Source organism: Eriocheir sinensis, chromosome 20 (genome assembly GCF_024679095.1).
Source record: "Eriocheir sinensis breed Jianghai 21 chromosome 20, ASM2467909v1, whole genome shotgun sequence".
NCBI lineage: Eukaryota > Metazoa > Arthropoda > Malacostraca > Decapoda > Varunidae > Eriocheir > Eriocheir sinensis.
In genome coordinates this window covers 181,127-196,675 of record NC_066528.1, presented here as the reverse complement: position 1 = coordinate 196,675, position 15,549 = coordinate 181,127, and the positions used below count along the sequence as shown (strand labels likewise).

General features: G+C 47.6%; 2 protein-coding genes across 2 annotated transcripts in view; both read right to left on the bottom strand.

Moving 5' to 3' along the window:
- Window positions 1-9,557, bottom strand: part of LOC127001041 (protocadherin Fat 1-like) — a 50,878-nt gene extending 41,321 nt beyond the window's left edge. The window contains exons 1-6 of the mRNA XM_050865211.1: window positions 8,297-9,557; window positions 8,037-8,181; window positions 4,058-4,157; window positions 2,232-2,650; window positions 1,314-1,584; window positions 109-800 (exon numbers count right to left, since the gene is read on the bottom strand). Coding sequence (XP_050721168.1) covers window positions 109-800; window positions 1,314-1,584; window positions 2,232-2,650; window positions 4,058-4,157; window positions 8,037-8,181; window positions 8,297-8,535 — 1,866 coding nt within the window. The 5' untranslated portion in view covers window positions 8,536-9,557. The remainder of the gene's footprint in view (window positions 1-108; window positions 801-1,313; window positions 1,585-2,231; window positions 2,651-4,057; window positions 4,158-8,036; window positions 8,182-8,296) is intronic.
- Window positions 9,558-9,737: 180 nt separating this feature from the next.
- The window catches only part of LOC127001040 (fat-like cadherin-related tumor suppressor homolog), a 6,051-nt gene continuing 239 nt past the window's right edge, over window positions 9,738-15,549 (bottom strand). Inside the window, exons 2-4 of the mRNA XM_050865210.1 lie at window positions 12,050-12,334; window positions 10,064-10,202; window positions 9,738-9,792 (exon numbers count right to left, since the gene is read on the bottom strand). Of these exons, the coding sequence (XP_050721167.1) occupies window positions 9,738-9,792; window positions 10,064-10,202; window positions 12,050-12,334 (479 nt within the window). The remainder of the gene's footprint in view (window positions 9,793-10,063; window positions 10,203-12,049; window positions 12,335-15,549) is intronic.

Sequence of the window (15,549 nt, the reverse complement as noted above, 5' to 3'; positions counted from 1 at the left end):
ATTAGTAGAAAACAAAAGATGATGATACTATAATGCATTAAGTCTTGGTAGTGACAGTCCAGAACAAGAACACTGAGGTCATAATAATTGTGCTGGCCCTAGACTCACCTCCACCACCAGCGTGTAGTGGTCCTCAGCCTCCCGGTCAAAGGACTTGCCGGTGGTCTTGATGACACCAGCAGTCGGGTGGATTTCAAATTTACTGTTTGGGTTGAGAATTGAATAGTAGACGTGGTGGTTGAGTGGCTGACCCTTCACTCCCAGGGCAGCAACGTTCATTTCCTTGGTGGAGTTCTCGATGACGTTGGCCCAGTACTGGTCCTCAGTGAAGACCAGAGTGGACAGCGGCGCTTCTTCAATTAAAATTTCCGCTGTGGCCGTGGACGAGGCGGCCCCGTCGGTGGCCTGGAGGGTGAGGTTGTAGTGAGGCTTGAGGCTGTATTGGTCCTGGACCTTGACACACTTGCTAACGTTGTCAAACACAAAGTTTTCTCTGTCGTCGCCGGCAGCGATGGAATATGAGATCTGTGTGATGGCGCTCACTTCCACGTGCTGGTGTGGCTGCTCCTCCCGGCCCAGGCAGAACACCCTCACGCCAGGGTAGGTTGGCAGGTAGAGGATGGCTGAGTAGTGGGTCTCGGGGAAGGCCACAGGGGCAGCCTTCACCTCCCTCACCGAGATGAAGACCGGGGCGGGGGCCACACACTCCCGCCGGGGGCTGCCCCCGTCCGTGGCCCACACACTCAGCCTCACCGTGGTGCCGGCCACTGTGTCCAGGCTGCCAGACACCCACACAGCTCCTGAGGGTTGTGGAGGAAGAGGTACACTTAGTGTTGCTTGTCTTTAAGAGTGGTGGCCAGCAGACATCTCAAGGAGGGAGGCAAAGGATTAAAAGACTCATAAAAAAAATGTCAATATTCTCTCCAAAAGAGTGAGTCTAAAACACACACACACACACACACACACACTGCTAGAATTTTGCTGTGAAGAGGATGAAAGACAAAATAATTTATAATCTTAAGTAAGAAGGAAAGAATACGTAATTAAGAGTTAAGTCTGTGCAGCAGGACAGGATGAAGGGAGAGCCATTCAGTCAGCAAACTTAGGTGAGCAGTAAAAACTAATTATCAGTGTAGTCAGCAAACCCTCTGCCTCCCGGGTGTGGCTCAGCACTGCACATGGCAGGCAGCAAAATTTGTGATAATGTTCCTGGCTGCAGGAGGAACGTTGATTATTGTGGGATTTAGACGCTTATCTCCCCGTCTGCCTGCATTCACTAAGCAGAGCGCCTTTAAACAATCCCAAACGTTCACCTGTGTGGCGGTTGATTGAAAACAACTTTGTGATGTCCTTCTCCACGATCGTGTAGGTCACTCTGCCGTTGTAGCCTTGGTCACGGTCCCGGGCGGTCACCGTGAGCTGGCTGGGGCTGGCCTGGGCGTGGGCGTGGGCGGCCAGCACGGGGGCGCCGCGGCCGGCGGTCTGCAGGACACTGCCGTGGTAGGACAGCCGCACCCACTCCGGCCACCAGTCGTTCTCGTCGAGGACCGTCACGCCCAGCCACGTGTTGCGGGACACCCCGGCCTGTGGAAGGGTTAGGGCGCGTCACCAAGGCAGAACACCAGTGTTCGAACACACTTGTCTGATGCGGCGGCCGTGTTTATGAGTGGTGGCAGGAATGCACCAGATAATATTGACATCACTGGTGAAAAGCGAAATCAAGTTTCCCTAGAGTAGATATTCTACATTCACAGACCATGAATTGCATCTGTTACTGTAATGGCTTGATGGTAAATCTTGGGAATAGCGGCTCCTAGCGGGTGCGCGTTTAGGGCACGGTGTGGTGGTAATTACAACATTTCTAGCACGTACGACGGGGTTTTAACAAGCGGACAGGCGTGTTTATGTCACAAGGGTGTATTTTTCCACGCTGGTCTCACGATTTCTTCCAAGTCGATGGGCGATGAGACTGCGAGCTCCGGGGTGAAGAAAGGGAAGAGCCCGCGCGGAAAAATACACCCTTGTGACATAAACACGCCTGTCCGCTTGTCAAAACCCCGTCGTACGTGCTAGAAATGTTGTAATTACCACCACACCGTGCCCTAAACGCGCACCCGCTAGGAGCCGCTATTCCCAAGATTTACCCCTGTGATTTCTCCCCTGAAAAGAATATCCTACCAGTGAAGAATATTTGAATGCTTTCCTCATGTACAAGGCGGGCAAGTACTCACCAGGTTGGTGGCCGTTATGGTCAGGTTGTACCAGGCTGTGGTCTCGTAGTCCAGGGGCGTGGCCACGCTGACCACCCCCGAGGCGGGGCTGATGACGAAGGCACCGTTCTCATTCCCGCCCGTCAGCGTGTAGTGGAGCGCCGACGGTGAGGACGCCGTGACGCGCGCCAGGGCCGTGCCCACCGCCACCCACTCCCCGACCTCCTCCACGCGCGGCTTATTGCCCTGCCAGGAGGGCGGCGAGCTCTGCGAGGCGGTCACCATGACCCGCACTGGCACCGAGGCGGCGCGGGCCTGCGCGGCGTGGTCCGTGGCCCGCACCAGCAGCAGGTACTCCGGGGGCTGGGCCTCGGCCAGGGTTCGGGTGAGGCTGATCACGCCGAGGGCAGTGTCAATGCTGAAGATTCCTCCAGCATTACCTGGGGACAGGGAAAAGCAACGAATAACCCTTAGTGCAGGGAAACAAACAAACGAACACACATCATTTACAGTTATCAGTATCTACCTCATCATGTCTTCACTCATTTGGTAATCTGTCGCTCACAAGGTGTGCAAAACTTTTGGGCACACTGTACATACGTGTACGTATCCAAGTGTAAAGAAGTATTGAGGAGGAGCTAAGAAGCGACACAAAGCGGAACAGCTCAAAAGAAGAACAACGTAACAGGCAAGGTGGCTCGTTACCGCGGTGCTCATTCCCGGCGAAGCTTTGGTCTGCCACAACCTACTCGTACGTGCCCAGCACACACCCTTCACATATTCTAAGCCGACACTGCAGACAGCCTATTACTGTAAGTCTAATTCCTACTCTCACCGCCTATGAACTGAATCACATACAATTTAGATGGAGGAAAAAAAAAACTTAAAACGAAGCATCACTTGCCTGACACATCCGCGAGTTATCCAATAAGTACCCGTCATTTCTATTCCATCTAACTTCAGGCCTACGAGGGAATCCATAATTAATGTACCGTCCCTCCTGAAGCGATTGCTGGGCCCATTTACCACACGCAAATCCATAGTGACCTCCAAAATGCGAGATACCACACGCGTACTCTCCCTCTTCACGGCCACAAGCAGACTGACCTTCTCTCAACCTTCTCAGCTTCTCCCCCGTGACGTCAGGTGCACACAGTTGCAAACCCTCACTGCTTGACATTCAACTCTTTCAATTCGTATCTCCAAGAATAGTGACACGAAACAAATTCCTTGGGCTCGATATTCTCAGTTTTTCTAATGTAACGTAAAAAAGATCATTCTCAACTCGCAGAACACAATGAATACGTAAAATAATAGCCTTCCTTTTGTTGGTCACCCTCGGGGATGGAGTACGATATCCTGCCGCTGTTTTGTGATCATGGGTAAGAATGAACGCCCTGAGGAACGCCCACCGGTACTTAAGGGTTAGAATGAACGCCCCGAAGAACGCCCACCGATACTATATCCTGCCGTTGTTTTGTGATCATGGGTTAGAATGAACGCCCTGAGGAACGCCCACCGGTACTATATCCTGCTGTTGTTCTGTATTTAAGGGTTATAATGAACGCCCTGAGGAACGGCCACCGGTACAATATCCTGCCGTTGTTCTGTACTTAAGGGTTAGAGTGAACGCCCTGAAGAACGCCCACCGATACAATATCCTGCCGTTGCTCTGTGCTTGAGGGTTAGAATGAACGCCCAGAGGAACGCCCAAAGGTACGATCTCGCCGGTTTTCTGTACTTAAGGGTTAGAATGAACGCCCAGAGGAACGCCCAAAGGTACGATCTCGCCGGTTTTCTGTACTTAAGGGTTAGAATGAACGCCTCTCAGTCCCCGGAACACTCACCCTCGAAGATGGAGTAGGATATCCTGCCGTTGTCGCCCTTGTCGTGGTCCAGCGCCATCACCCGCACCACCGCCGTGCCCGCCGCGGCCCCGACGCTCACCTGGGGGAAGGATGCGGGGACCGGTGAGGGACAGAGGCGAGGGGTTGGTGTGTTAGGTGAATAAGCTGCTGCTACTACTACTACTACTACTACTACTACTACCACTACTATTACTACTGTTACTACTACTTCTACTAATGCTACCACTACTGCTACTACTACTACTACTTCTACTGCTACTACTACTACTACTAAGTCGCCAGGTCCTGACGGGATATTTCCGAGGGTATTAAAGGAGCTAGGTGATATAATCAGTGACCCACTAACCGACATCTTTAAGATGTCGGTAAATACTGGCTATGTGCCGAGCCTATGGAAAGTAGCTAATGTGACGCCGATTTTTAAAAAGGGGGACAGGTCAGTTGCTTCAAACTATCGCCCAATTAGCTTAACATCGGTTATAGGGAAGATGCTGGAGTCCATAATAGCCAGGAACATTCGGGAGCATTTAGAGAAACATAGCTTAATTCACGACTCGCAGCATGGGTTCACAAAAGGTAGGTCATGCCTCACCAATCTCTTGTCCTTCTACAATAAAGTATTTGAGGCGGTTGACAGAGATGAAAATTATGATGTAATCTATCTTGATTTTAGTAAAGCGTTTGACAAAGTTCCTCACCAACGACTGTTGCTTAAATTACAGGCTCACGGAGTAGAGGGTAAAGTTTTGAACTGGGTCAAGGCGTGGCTTAGCAATAGGAAGCAAAGAGTGCAAATCAATGGTAAAAGATCTGACTGGGGATGTGTTACGAGTGGGGTCCCACAAGGTTCGGTATTAGGTCCACTTTTGTTTATTATTTATATCAATGACTTAGACACAGGAATTAGTAGTGATGTTAGTAAATTTGCAGATGATACCAAGATCGGTAGAGTAATTGAGTCGGATCAGGACGATAGTATTCTCCAAGGTGAACTCAACAGATTATATGACTGGGCGGATAAATGGCAGATGGAGTTCAATGTAGGGAAGTGCAGTATTCTGAGTGTAGGTAGGAACAACCCCTCACATAACTATTGCTTAAATGACACTCTCATAAGTAGGTCTGGGTGCGAGAGGATTTAGGGGTCTTAGTGAGCTCTGATCTCCGTCCAAGGGCACAATGCATTCAAGCTAGAAATCTAGCTAATATGGTACTTGGATTTATTTCAAGGAGAGTAATCAACAGTAGCCACGAAGTCTTCCTCAAACTATATTTAGCATTAGTTAGACCTCATCTTGACTATGCGGTTCAGTTCTGGTCACCCTACTATAGAATGGATATCAAAATGTTAGAATCGGTGCAGAGGAGGATGACTAAGATGATTCAGGGGTTGAGAAACTTGCCATACGAGGAAAGACTCAAACAGTTAAACTTGCATTCTCTAGAAAGGCGAAGGGTGCGTGGAGACATGATCGAGGTTTATAAATGGATGAAGGGCTTTAATAAGGGAGACATTCATAAGGTTTTGTTGGTAAGAGAACCGGGTAGGACACGAAGTAACGGGTTTAAACTGGATAAATTCAGATTCAACAGGGACATAGGCAAAAATTGGTTTACCAATAGGGTGGTGGATGAGTGGAATAGGCTTAGCAGTCATGTGGTGAGTGCCAATACAATTGTCACATTCAAAAATAGACTAGATAAATTCATGGACAGCGATATTAGGTGGGGTTAGATACACGGGAGCTTAGGGTCAAAGGAGCTGCCTCGTACAGGCCTACCGGCCTCTTGCAGACTCCTGCGTTCTTATGTTCTTATGTTCTTATGTACTACTACTACTACTACAACAACTACTACTACTACAACAACTACTACTACTACTACTACTACTACTACTACTACTACTACTACTACTACTACTACCACTACTGCTACTACTACAATCACCCCTACTATTACTAAAATAATAATAATAATAATAATAATAATAATAATAATAATAATAATAATAATAATAATAATAATAATAAAAATAATAATAAGAACAACAACAACAACAATTAACTACTACTACTACTACTATTACTACTACTACTACTACTACTACTACTACTACTACTACTACTACTACTACTACTGTTACTACTGCTACTACTACTACTACCAGTGAAAACAACAACAACAACAACAATGATAATAATCATAATAATAATCATAATAATAATAATAATAATAATAATAATAACAATAATAATAATAATAACCATAAATAGCTCTTAAGTATTTTCATCACGTACTAAATAATTAATACTAAGTTAATCGTTCAGAAAACTTACATTACTTTAAAGTCACTAACTCTCTCACGTGCCTCCTCCTCCTCCTCCTCTTTTCCTCTCCTTCTTCACGCCTCAAAAAAGTCTCATTCACACCTTTATGGAGCGGCCTCGTAGATAAGCTTGCATCAAACAGTAAAGCCAGACCACATTCCAACGACCTGTGACTTTTCCAATGGCTGTAATTCATCTCATTTCAGGTACATTAAAAGACAAGTTTGCATCAAACAGTAAAGCCAGACCACACTCCAACGACCTGTGGCTTTTGAAATGTCTGTAATCCATCTCATTTCAGGTACATTAAAAGACAAGCTTGCATCAAACAGTAAAGCCAGACCACACTCCAACGATCTGTGGCTTTTCAACTGCCTGTAATTCATCTCATTTCAGGTGCAATTAAAGACAAACTTGTATCAAACAGTAAAACCAGACCCCACTCCAACGATCTGTGAATTTTCAAATGGCTGTAATTCATCTCATTTCAGGTACATTAAAAGACAAGCTTGCATCGAACAGTAAAGTCAGACCACAATCCAACGATCTGTGGCTTTTCCAATGTCTGTAATTCACCTCACACGTGCAGGGCGTCGGGGCTGCATCTCACAACCCTTTTAGCCTCGTCTCAAACTCCCGCTTACAGCTCCTGCCTTTGATCTCTCCTCCTCCTCACCCTGCTGCTGCTCTGTCTTCCGCCGCTACTTTTATGGATATTCTTACGGTGCTCCTAACTTTATGGCTACTCCTCTCAGGCCGCCCCGCTGTTTAAGGCCGCCTCTCGCCTCGTCCCTTTTTAGTACCTGCTCGTGAAGTTTACAAGGGAGTTAAGCGGCGTTACAACTCGCCTTTCCCCGCCGGCGAACTTTGCGGGGTTAAAGCCTTATTTGTTTTCCGCGGTCTTCCATGATTTAAGCCGCCGGGATAGTGACTTGTTGTTATGACGCAGAAAAAGAAGGTGGGGTAGATTTTTTCATTGGTCTGGTAGTCGGTGGATGGTAGCTAAAGAGTTGAAAGCCACGTATTTAGGATCTCTCTCTCTCTCTCTCTCTCTCTCTCTCTCTCTCTCTCTCTCTCTCTCTCTCTCTCTCTCTCTCTCTCTCTCTCTCTCTCTCTCTCTCTCTCTCTCTCTCTCACACACACACACACACACACACACACACTACTCTGATTACTGTTCGGTGCTCGTCTAAAGGAGCGTCGTAAATTTGGAGGGTTCGTTCCGATGGGAGAGCAATGACATATCCCCTGGAGCGGCCTCTGTTTGCTGGACTTGTGTTATTTGGGCGGGAGGTGAAAAACGACTATTGACAACTGCTGTTTATGGACCCGCGCCCCACGGCACGGTGATGCACGCGCCGGGACGAGGCTGCTCATACAACAACTACAATTGGCTTTAGTTCATATTGTTCCACCGTACAAATATTATCTTGGAACGTTCGTCATGTATAAGCTTTTTTTTCTGGAATAGATATGAATCGCCTTTATAAACGTTTTCTGTGTGTAATAGTGCTGTAGTTGCTTTGACTGAATTAACTGCCTCTCTGATACTCAACGAAAGCTACTCCTCAACTCGGCAGATAATTCACAGGTCATATACTGGTGGGCCGCCGCAGCAACAGTGTGCTCACCTTGGCGATGATCACGGGCTCCAGGAAGACGGGCTCGTGGTCGTTGGCGTCCTCCACCGTCACGGCCACGCGGGCAAAGTCTGCGTTCTCCTGTCTGCCGCGGTCCCTGCAGCTCACGGTCAGCTCGTGGACGCTGGACACCTCCCTGCGGGGAGATGAGCCTCAAGGTTATCACATGTTAATATTTGCACCCAATACACTCATGGCAAGACTATTCATTTTTGTTTCATGCAGCTTAACACGCCAGCAGCTCGCCTGACCTGTCCAGGGGCTCGGCCACGGTGAGGTCCCCGGTGAAGGAGTCCACGGTGAAGAGGCCCTGGGACGCCAAGGCCTGGGCGTGGTGCAGCGTGAAGTACACGGAGGAGGACGCCGTGGGTGACTGGTCCCTGTCTCGGCACTGCAGGGTGACCACGGTGGACCCCGGCGCCACGTCCTCGCTCACGGCACCCTCGTAGGTCCTGGCGCTGAACACAGGCCGGTGATCATTGGCGTCCATCACCTCCACCACGAGCTGCGGCGAGGGAGGCACCAAGTGGTTACGTTAGCCAAGGGGGAGATGACGGGCAGCTGACGGGAAAGCTGTGTTGTGTGGAAAGGCCGGGAGATTGAGCGTTGAAGATAGATAGATAGATAGATAGATAAATAGATAGACAGACAGATAGATAGATATAGAAAGAGATAAGGCCCCTAATCTTGAACATCCGAATCTTATAATTATTCGGCACGTCTTACACGCGACTGATGAGCGTCTGATGCAATGAACAACTCTTCCAAACTACCAATCCCCTCACATACTCCACCCGAGGGATAATATGAAGAAATCTACGGAGAATCGTCACTTTTTTCTATATCACTACGGGCTGGGTTAGCATCCATTCCGTTGCGATCTTGAAGGTCTTGTGATATTTTACCTTTATGGCTCGCGATTATGCCCTCGAAGTCATGGGTGGGCGGGCGCGGTGTTCTCCCCACGGAGCGATATATCTCGATGGTGAGTAGTGTGTTTACCGATGAGCGAGGGGAGCGCGGGCCGGGCCGCTGCGTCGTAAAGCACACTAATACCGATTCAAGTCATCACCGAGCCGTTTGCTGCCTCCCACTTGTAGTTAGGGTCGGTCGGTGTTCTCAGACTCTTCCACCTCTCACATTAATAATTTCCAAAGGCCGAAAAGGAGTCATCTGGTTCTAATGAGTGTTTTCTTAGTTCCATGGTGAAGAAGAAGGGCTAAACTGCCACCATGATCATAAAAGTACTTCTGGAAATGCCCACAACTCCTACGAAAGTGTAGTCAAATATATGTAGCCTACGTGGTCGCCGAAATGTTTAAGGTGTCCATCAGCACTAATTTTGGAGGAGGTTAATTCATAAGGCAAAAACTCCACATTTCGTCGTTAATCGCAGTTCACCGCAGGTTGGGCAGCGCATATTCCCTTTGTGTCGCTTTCGGAAAACAAAAGAGCAACTGCCGCCCCGAATTTGCATATGTCACAAAGAGCCTTAACAATTTACAAACAATATTAGCTGCCATGAAAAATATTATACTTTAAATTCACTTTGTTATACTGCGCCGAGGGAAACACACACACACACACACAGAGAGAGAGAGAGAGAGAGAGAGAGAGGGGGGGCGCACCGCATTCAGCTCGCTGGCCGATGACATCATGAGAGTAAAATTTTGACAGCATAAAAATAAAAGTTTACGGGCGGGAGTGAGTCAGGTTGTTTGTGTGCTCTGTGCCATAAAGACCGACGCTGGAACAATGGAATACAACACGGTGGGGCAAGAGTTAACAGTTAGGTAGAGAGAGAGAGAGAGAGAGAGAGAGAGAGAGAGAGAGAGAGAGTAAGAAAAAAAAACCGATGCTCAGAAATATAAACACATCCTCTCTCTCTCTCTCTCTCTCTCTCTCTCTCTCTCTCTCTCTCTCTCTCTCTCTCTCTCTCTCTCTCTCTCTCTCTCTCTCTCTCTCTCTCTCTCTCTCTCTCTCTCTCTCTCTCTCTCTCTCTCTCTCTTCGCACTGACCTTGGTGGCGGCAGTGTGGACGCCGTCTGTGGCCGTGACAGTGAGGGCGTAGTGGTGCTGCTCCTCGTGGTCAGGCGGCGGGCCAGGCTCACCAGGCCAGAGTCCACGCCCAGGCTGAACCTCCCGCTCTCGTCGCCCTCTGACCACGAGAAAGATACGGTAGTGAAGGATGTTTCGAGGGTAGAGAAACGTATTGATGTCAAGTGAGTCTTTTACTATTGGAGGTGAAATAGTTAGCAAAGGAAACAAAGCAAGCGAAACATATCCCAGGTATCACTCTACCCAAAAGTTACTGATATAACTAAACATTTGACAGGTGGCCATTCTGTAACGTAAAAAAAAGTTACTCTGCCAACGAGAAAACACACGTTACCAAAGGAAATGTGGCGGGTGAAATATATTCTGGGTATTGTCCTTCCCCAGTTACAGATATACCTAAAACTTGACTGAGGTAGCCATTCTGTAGCGTAAAAAAACAGTTATTTTGACCACTAGAAAACACGTTAGGAAAGGAAATGAGGCGAGCCAAACATATCCCAGGTATCACTCTTCCCCAAAACTTATTGATACAACTAAACGCTTGACAGGTGGCCATTCGGTAGTGTAAAAAAAAAGTTACTCTGTCAACGAGAAAACACACGTTGTTCTTGCTGTACAGGTGACCCGTTGGAGAGTCTGGCCTTCATATCGGCACAGTTAGCAAAGGAAATCAAGCGAGCAAAACATATCCCAGGTATTATTTTTTCCCTAGTTACTGATATACCAAAAACTTGCCTGAGGTAGCCATTCTGTAGCGTAAAAAAACAGTTATTTTGACCACTAGAAAACACGTTAGGAAAGGAAATGAGGTGAGCAAAACATATCCTGGTTATTATTCTTCCCTTACTGATACAGCTAAGCACTAGACAGGGAGCCATTCTGTAGCGTAAATAAAAGAAGTTACTCTGATCACGATAAAACACACGTTAGGAAAGAAACTGAAGCGAGCAAAACATATCCTAGGTATTATTTTTTCCCCCAGTTACTGATATACCCATAACTAGACTGGGGTAGCCATTCTGTAGCGTAAAAACAGTTATTTTGACCACTAGAAAACACGTTAGGAAAGGAAATGAGACGAGCACAATATATCCTGGGTATTATTCTTCCCCAGAAGTTACTGATTCAACTAAACACTTGACAGGTGGCCATTCTGTAGCGTAAAAAATAGTTACTCTGCCAACGAGGAAACACACGTTAGCAAAGTAAATCAAGCGAGCAAAACAGATCTCAGGTATTATTTTTTCCCCCAGTTACTGATATACCCATAACTTGACTGGGGTAGCCATTCTGTAGCGTATAAACAGTTATTTTGACCACTAGAAAACACGTTAGGAAAGGAAATGAGGCGAGCACAATATATCCTGGGTGTTTTTCTTCCCCCAAAGTACTGATTCAACTAAACACTTGACAGGTGGCCATTCTGTAGTGTAAAAAAAAAGTTACTCTGCCAACGAGAAAACACACGTTAGCAAAGGAAATGAAGCGAGCAAAACATATCCCAGGTATTATTTTTTCCCCCAGTTACTGATGTACCCAAAACTTGACTGAGGTAGCCATTCTGTAGCGTAAAAACAGTTACTCTGACCATTAGAAAACACGTTATCGAAGAGAGAGTAAAGTGAGCAAAACAGATCATCTTAGAAATCAACGTCACTAACTCTTTATAGGTGTTATTTTCTCCCCAAATTACAGATTCATAAAAAAAACAGAAGAAAAGACTGAGTTTGCCATTCTGTCGCGTCAAAAACAGTTACTTTGACTGGTAGGCTACAAAACACGTTATTAAAGGAAACAGAGCGAGCAAAACAAAACCAAGAAATAACTCTTTTTAAGTATCATTTTACCCCTAAATTACTGATTCAATCCAAAACTGAACTGAAATATCCAATAAAAGCGACGATTATGCGTGAAACAAATCAACAGGTGCCTCGGAGCGTCCCTCACCTGTGATGTAGTACCACAAGGTGTCGTTATCCGGGTCCTGAGCGTTGATGAAGGACACCAGGTGGCCCGGCGCGTCCGTCTCCATCACGTGGGCGGGGGGCGGCGGCTGCAGCACCGGCGGGTTGGGAGACGCTTCGGGCACGTCCACCACACGCAGGAGGACCCGGGTGGTGGCCGTCAGCTGCGGCGCCCCGTTGTCCTTCACCTGGATCTGAGAGGGAGGAGGAAGGGGAGGTGTTAGCGAGGCAAGCAAGTAGCCGTTCGTATTCTCAGACAATTTCAGCTCTCACAAGAAGTATTTACTGAATCTGAGGGGGAGGAGGAGGAAGGGGAGACGTTAGGGAGGTAAGCAAGTTCACGTTCGTATTCTCAGACAATTTCAGCTCTCACAAGAAGTATTTACAGAATCTGAGGGGGAGGAGGAGGAAGGGGAGACGTTAGGGAGGCAAGCAAGTACCCGTTCGTATTCTCAGACAATTTCAGCTCTCACAAGAAGTATTTACAGAATCTGAGGGGAGGAGGAGGAAGGGGAGACGTTAGGAGGTAAGCAAGTATGGCCAAAAGAAAGATTAATTTCGGGAGGAGAGACGTCCCGATACTCTCCTCTTAAGAGTACAATCGTAGGCATAATTGATTTGATTGATTCATTGATTTAAATTAGGCGCCACAACAGCCAGGGTCATATGGCGCCGCATTCAATGAGTTAAAAAATATAAAAAATAAAAAAATAAACTAATAGGGCTAAAAAAAGGAACCTAAAAAAGTAAGCTAAGAGCAAAGCCAAACAAAACCAGACGAAACAAATCACACAGAAAACGGTCATAACTCATGGAGAAGGCCAGCCTTCTCCATAAAGAGAAGAACCTCATGTCCCGGGGAAAGGCATCTCCCTCCCAGCATCAGCGAGAGACGGAATGATCCGTCTTCTCCCCGACACTGCGACAGGTATCGCACTCGCAGGTCCCCCAAACTGGGCCACTCGACCAGCAAGTGCCGCACGGTCAGGGGAACCAAGCAGTCATCACAATAAGGCTGCACTCCCCCGGACATGAGGTAACCATGTGTTAGACGCGTATGACCCGTCCGAAGACGGGTCAAGGCTGTCTGTGAGCGACGGTCACGGACACCTCCGTATGACCAAGGACGAGACACAGTCCTGGTAATCTCTCCCGTTTTGGAAGTCGCACCCCGAGCATTCCACCTCTCCTGCCAACTGGCAAGAATTGCTATGCGAATCTCTGGAAACTTATCTGTACATGGGACAGCACTAGGAGGGGCAGCTCTAGCTGCTGCCTCCCTTGCAAGTCCATCAGCTCGTTCGTTCCCGTGTACGCCAACGTGTCCTGGAACCCAACAAAACCCAACGCGATATCCCCTGTTGCTGAGCAAATACAGCCACTCGAGAGCAGATAAAACTAGGGGATTAACAGAGGGAGTAAAGGAGCCCAGCGCAGAAAGAGCGCTACGAGAATCACTAAAAATCATAAAAGAGTCCACAGGAAGGGTAAAAATAATCTGTAAAGAGAGGACTATTGCAGACAGCTCTGCAGTAAATACAGAAGCAGCAGAAGAAAGACTACCTCCCCGACAGAAGGAGGGGAGCACAACGCCAAAGCCAACTCCAGCATCATATTGATGCTGAATGTGATTGTTCGGTGATCGCTAGAACTAAAAATTGGACCAACATTTACTTCGTTAACTAGATCAGCTGTCGTTGAAAAGATAAGGTCAAGTATATTATTTTCCCGAGTCGGTTCTTGAACGTGTTGATGTAAATCACTTTCTAGTAAATTTGTGTACAGGTCGAGCCCTGTATGACAGTTCAACGGTTCACCCCATCTTTTCACTGGCAAGTTAAAGTCCCCAACAATTACTGCCTCGCAACTGCTACTTGTTTCTAATAATAATTCACTTAATGCGTGGTCGATATCAAGAGTCTGCCTTGGCGGTCTGTAGATAAGTCCAATTACTATTTTACGAGATTTATTTTTAATTTCAATGAAGACCGTGTCTACATTGGTTATAATATCTGTTTTCACGGATACTGGATGGAGAGAGTTTTTGATATTATATATAACGCCTCCAACCTGTCTGTTCTCTCATTCATGACTAAAATGGTATAACCCGGTAATCTATATTCCGCAATGAAATCTCTATTTGAAGTGTCTATCCAAGATTCTGTGACTCCGATGATGTGATAATGATTTGTAGCTGCGAGGACTTCTAAGTCTTCAAATTTGTTACGTAGGCTACGAGCGTTTACATAGCAAGCTTTAATGTGATTCGAGTCGGGAGTTTTGCGGGTTGAGTGCACTCTTACGGTGGAGCTGCTGGTGCTCTCGCCTCCGCGTTTTTTGGCTTTCGAAGAGCCACTTGGTCACAGAGCAGCCTCCCGAAACGGGCTGCTCCAACAGGGTTTAAGTGAATGCCATCAGGAAGGAACAAGTCTGAGTCGTAGTAAAAATTGTTCCACAAGTTAGCGAACTGGACGTTTTCTTGTGAGCAAAGGGACTGAAGTCTGTTGTTTGTGCTGAAGGCCTTACTGTAAAAGCTAGATTCGGCACCGACCCTCGGGAGGATTCCTGAAATTATGATGTTACTGGCATCCGTTTTACGTTTATACTGCTTGATCATGCGGCGGTATTTCTCAAGCAGTTCCTCAGAAAGGGTTGTCTTTACGTCATTTGTCCCCGCGTGAATGACAAAGAGGGTGTTTCGGTCGGCATTTCTCGTGACATCATCGCACGCTGCGGTGATGTCGTCCAGTCTGGCACCTGGATAGCAGTAACGTTTTCTGCGGCCGTTTGATGAACGACCACAGAACTCAACCAGCTGGCCACGCACCATGGAGTCCCCAACTAGGCGAGTCTCGAACTCATCCTCCATGGTGTCTGCCAGCACCTGGAACCTATTGAAGGTAGTGGGGGTCAGTAAATCCTTGGTTGCCTGCTTCGGTTTGGCTCCATTCCTTACAGGTTGGAACCCGACATCCTGTGAAGCAGGAAGAGGAGCGTTAAGTGGGGCAGGCTGGAAGTTGTCCTGTGAGGCAGGCTGGGAGTTAGCCTGTGAAGCAGGCTGGGGGTTAGCCTGTGAGGCAGGCTGGGGGTCAGCCTGTGAGGCAGGCTGGCGGTTGTTCTGTGAGGCAGGCCGGGGGTTAGCCTGTGAGGCAGGCTGGGGGTTAGCCTGTGAGGCAGGCTGGGGGTTAGCCTGTGAGGCAGGCTGGGGGTTATCCTGTGAGGCAGGCTGGGAGTCAACCTGTGAGGCAGGTAACACGTCCTCCCGTGAAGCAGGAGGGTCGTCTGGAGGGCACAGTCTCAGTGGAGGGCCTCTCCACCATCGATGGTGGAGTCACTGCCACATTTGTTAAAACAAATTCCTGAAGGGCTACAAATTTCTTTTCAAGATCATTGTGCTTGACTTTCCACTCAGTCACAGCCTTCTGAAGATGTAATCTTTGAACGCAGAGGCGGCAAGTTTTACTCAGCTGGAAGAACTGAGCT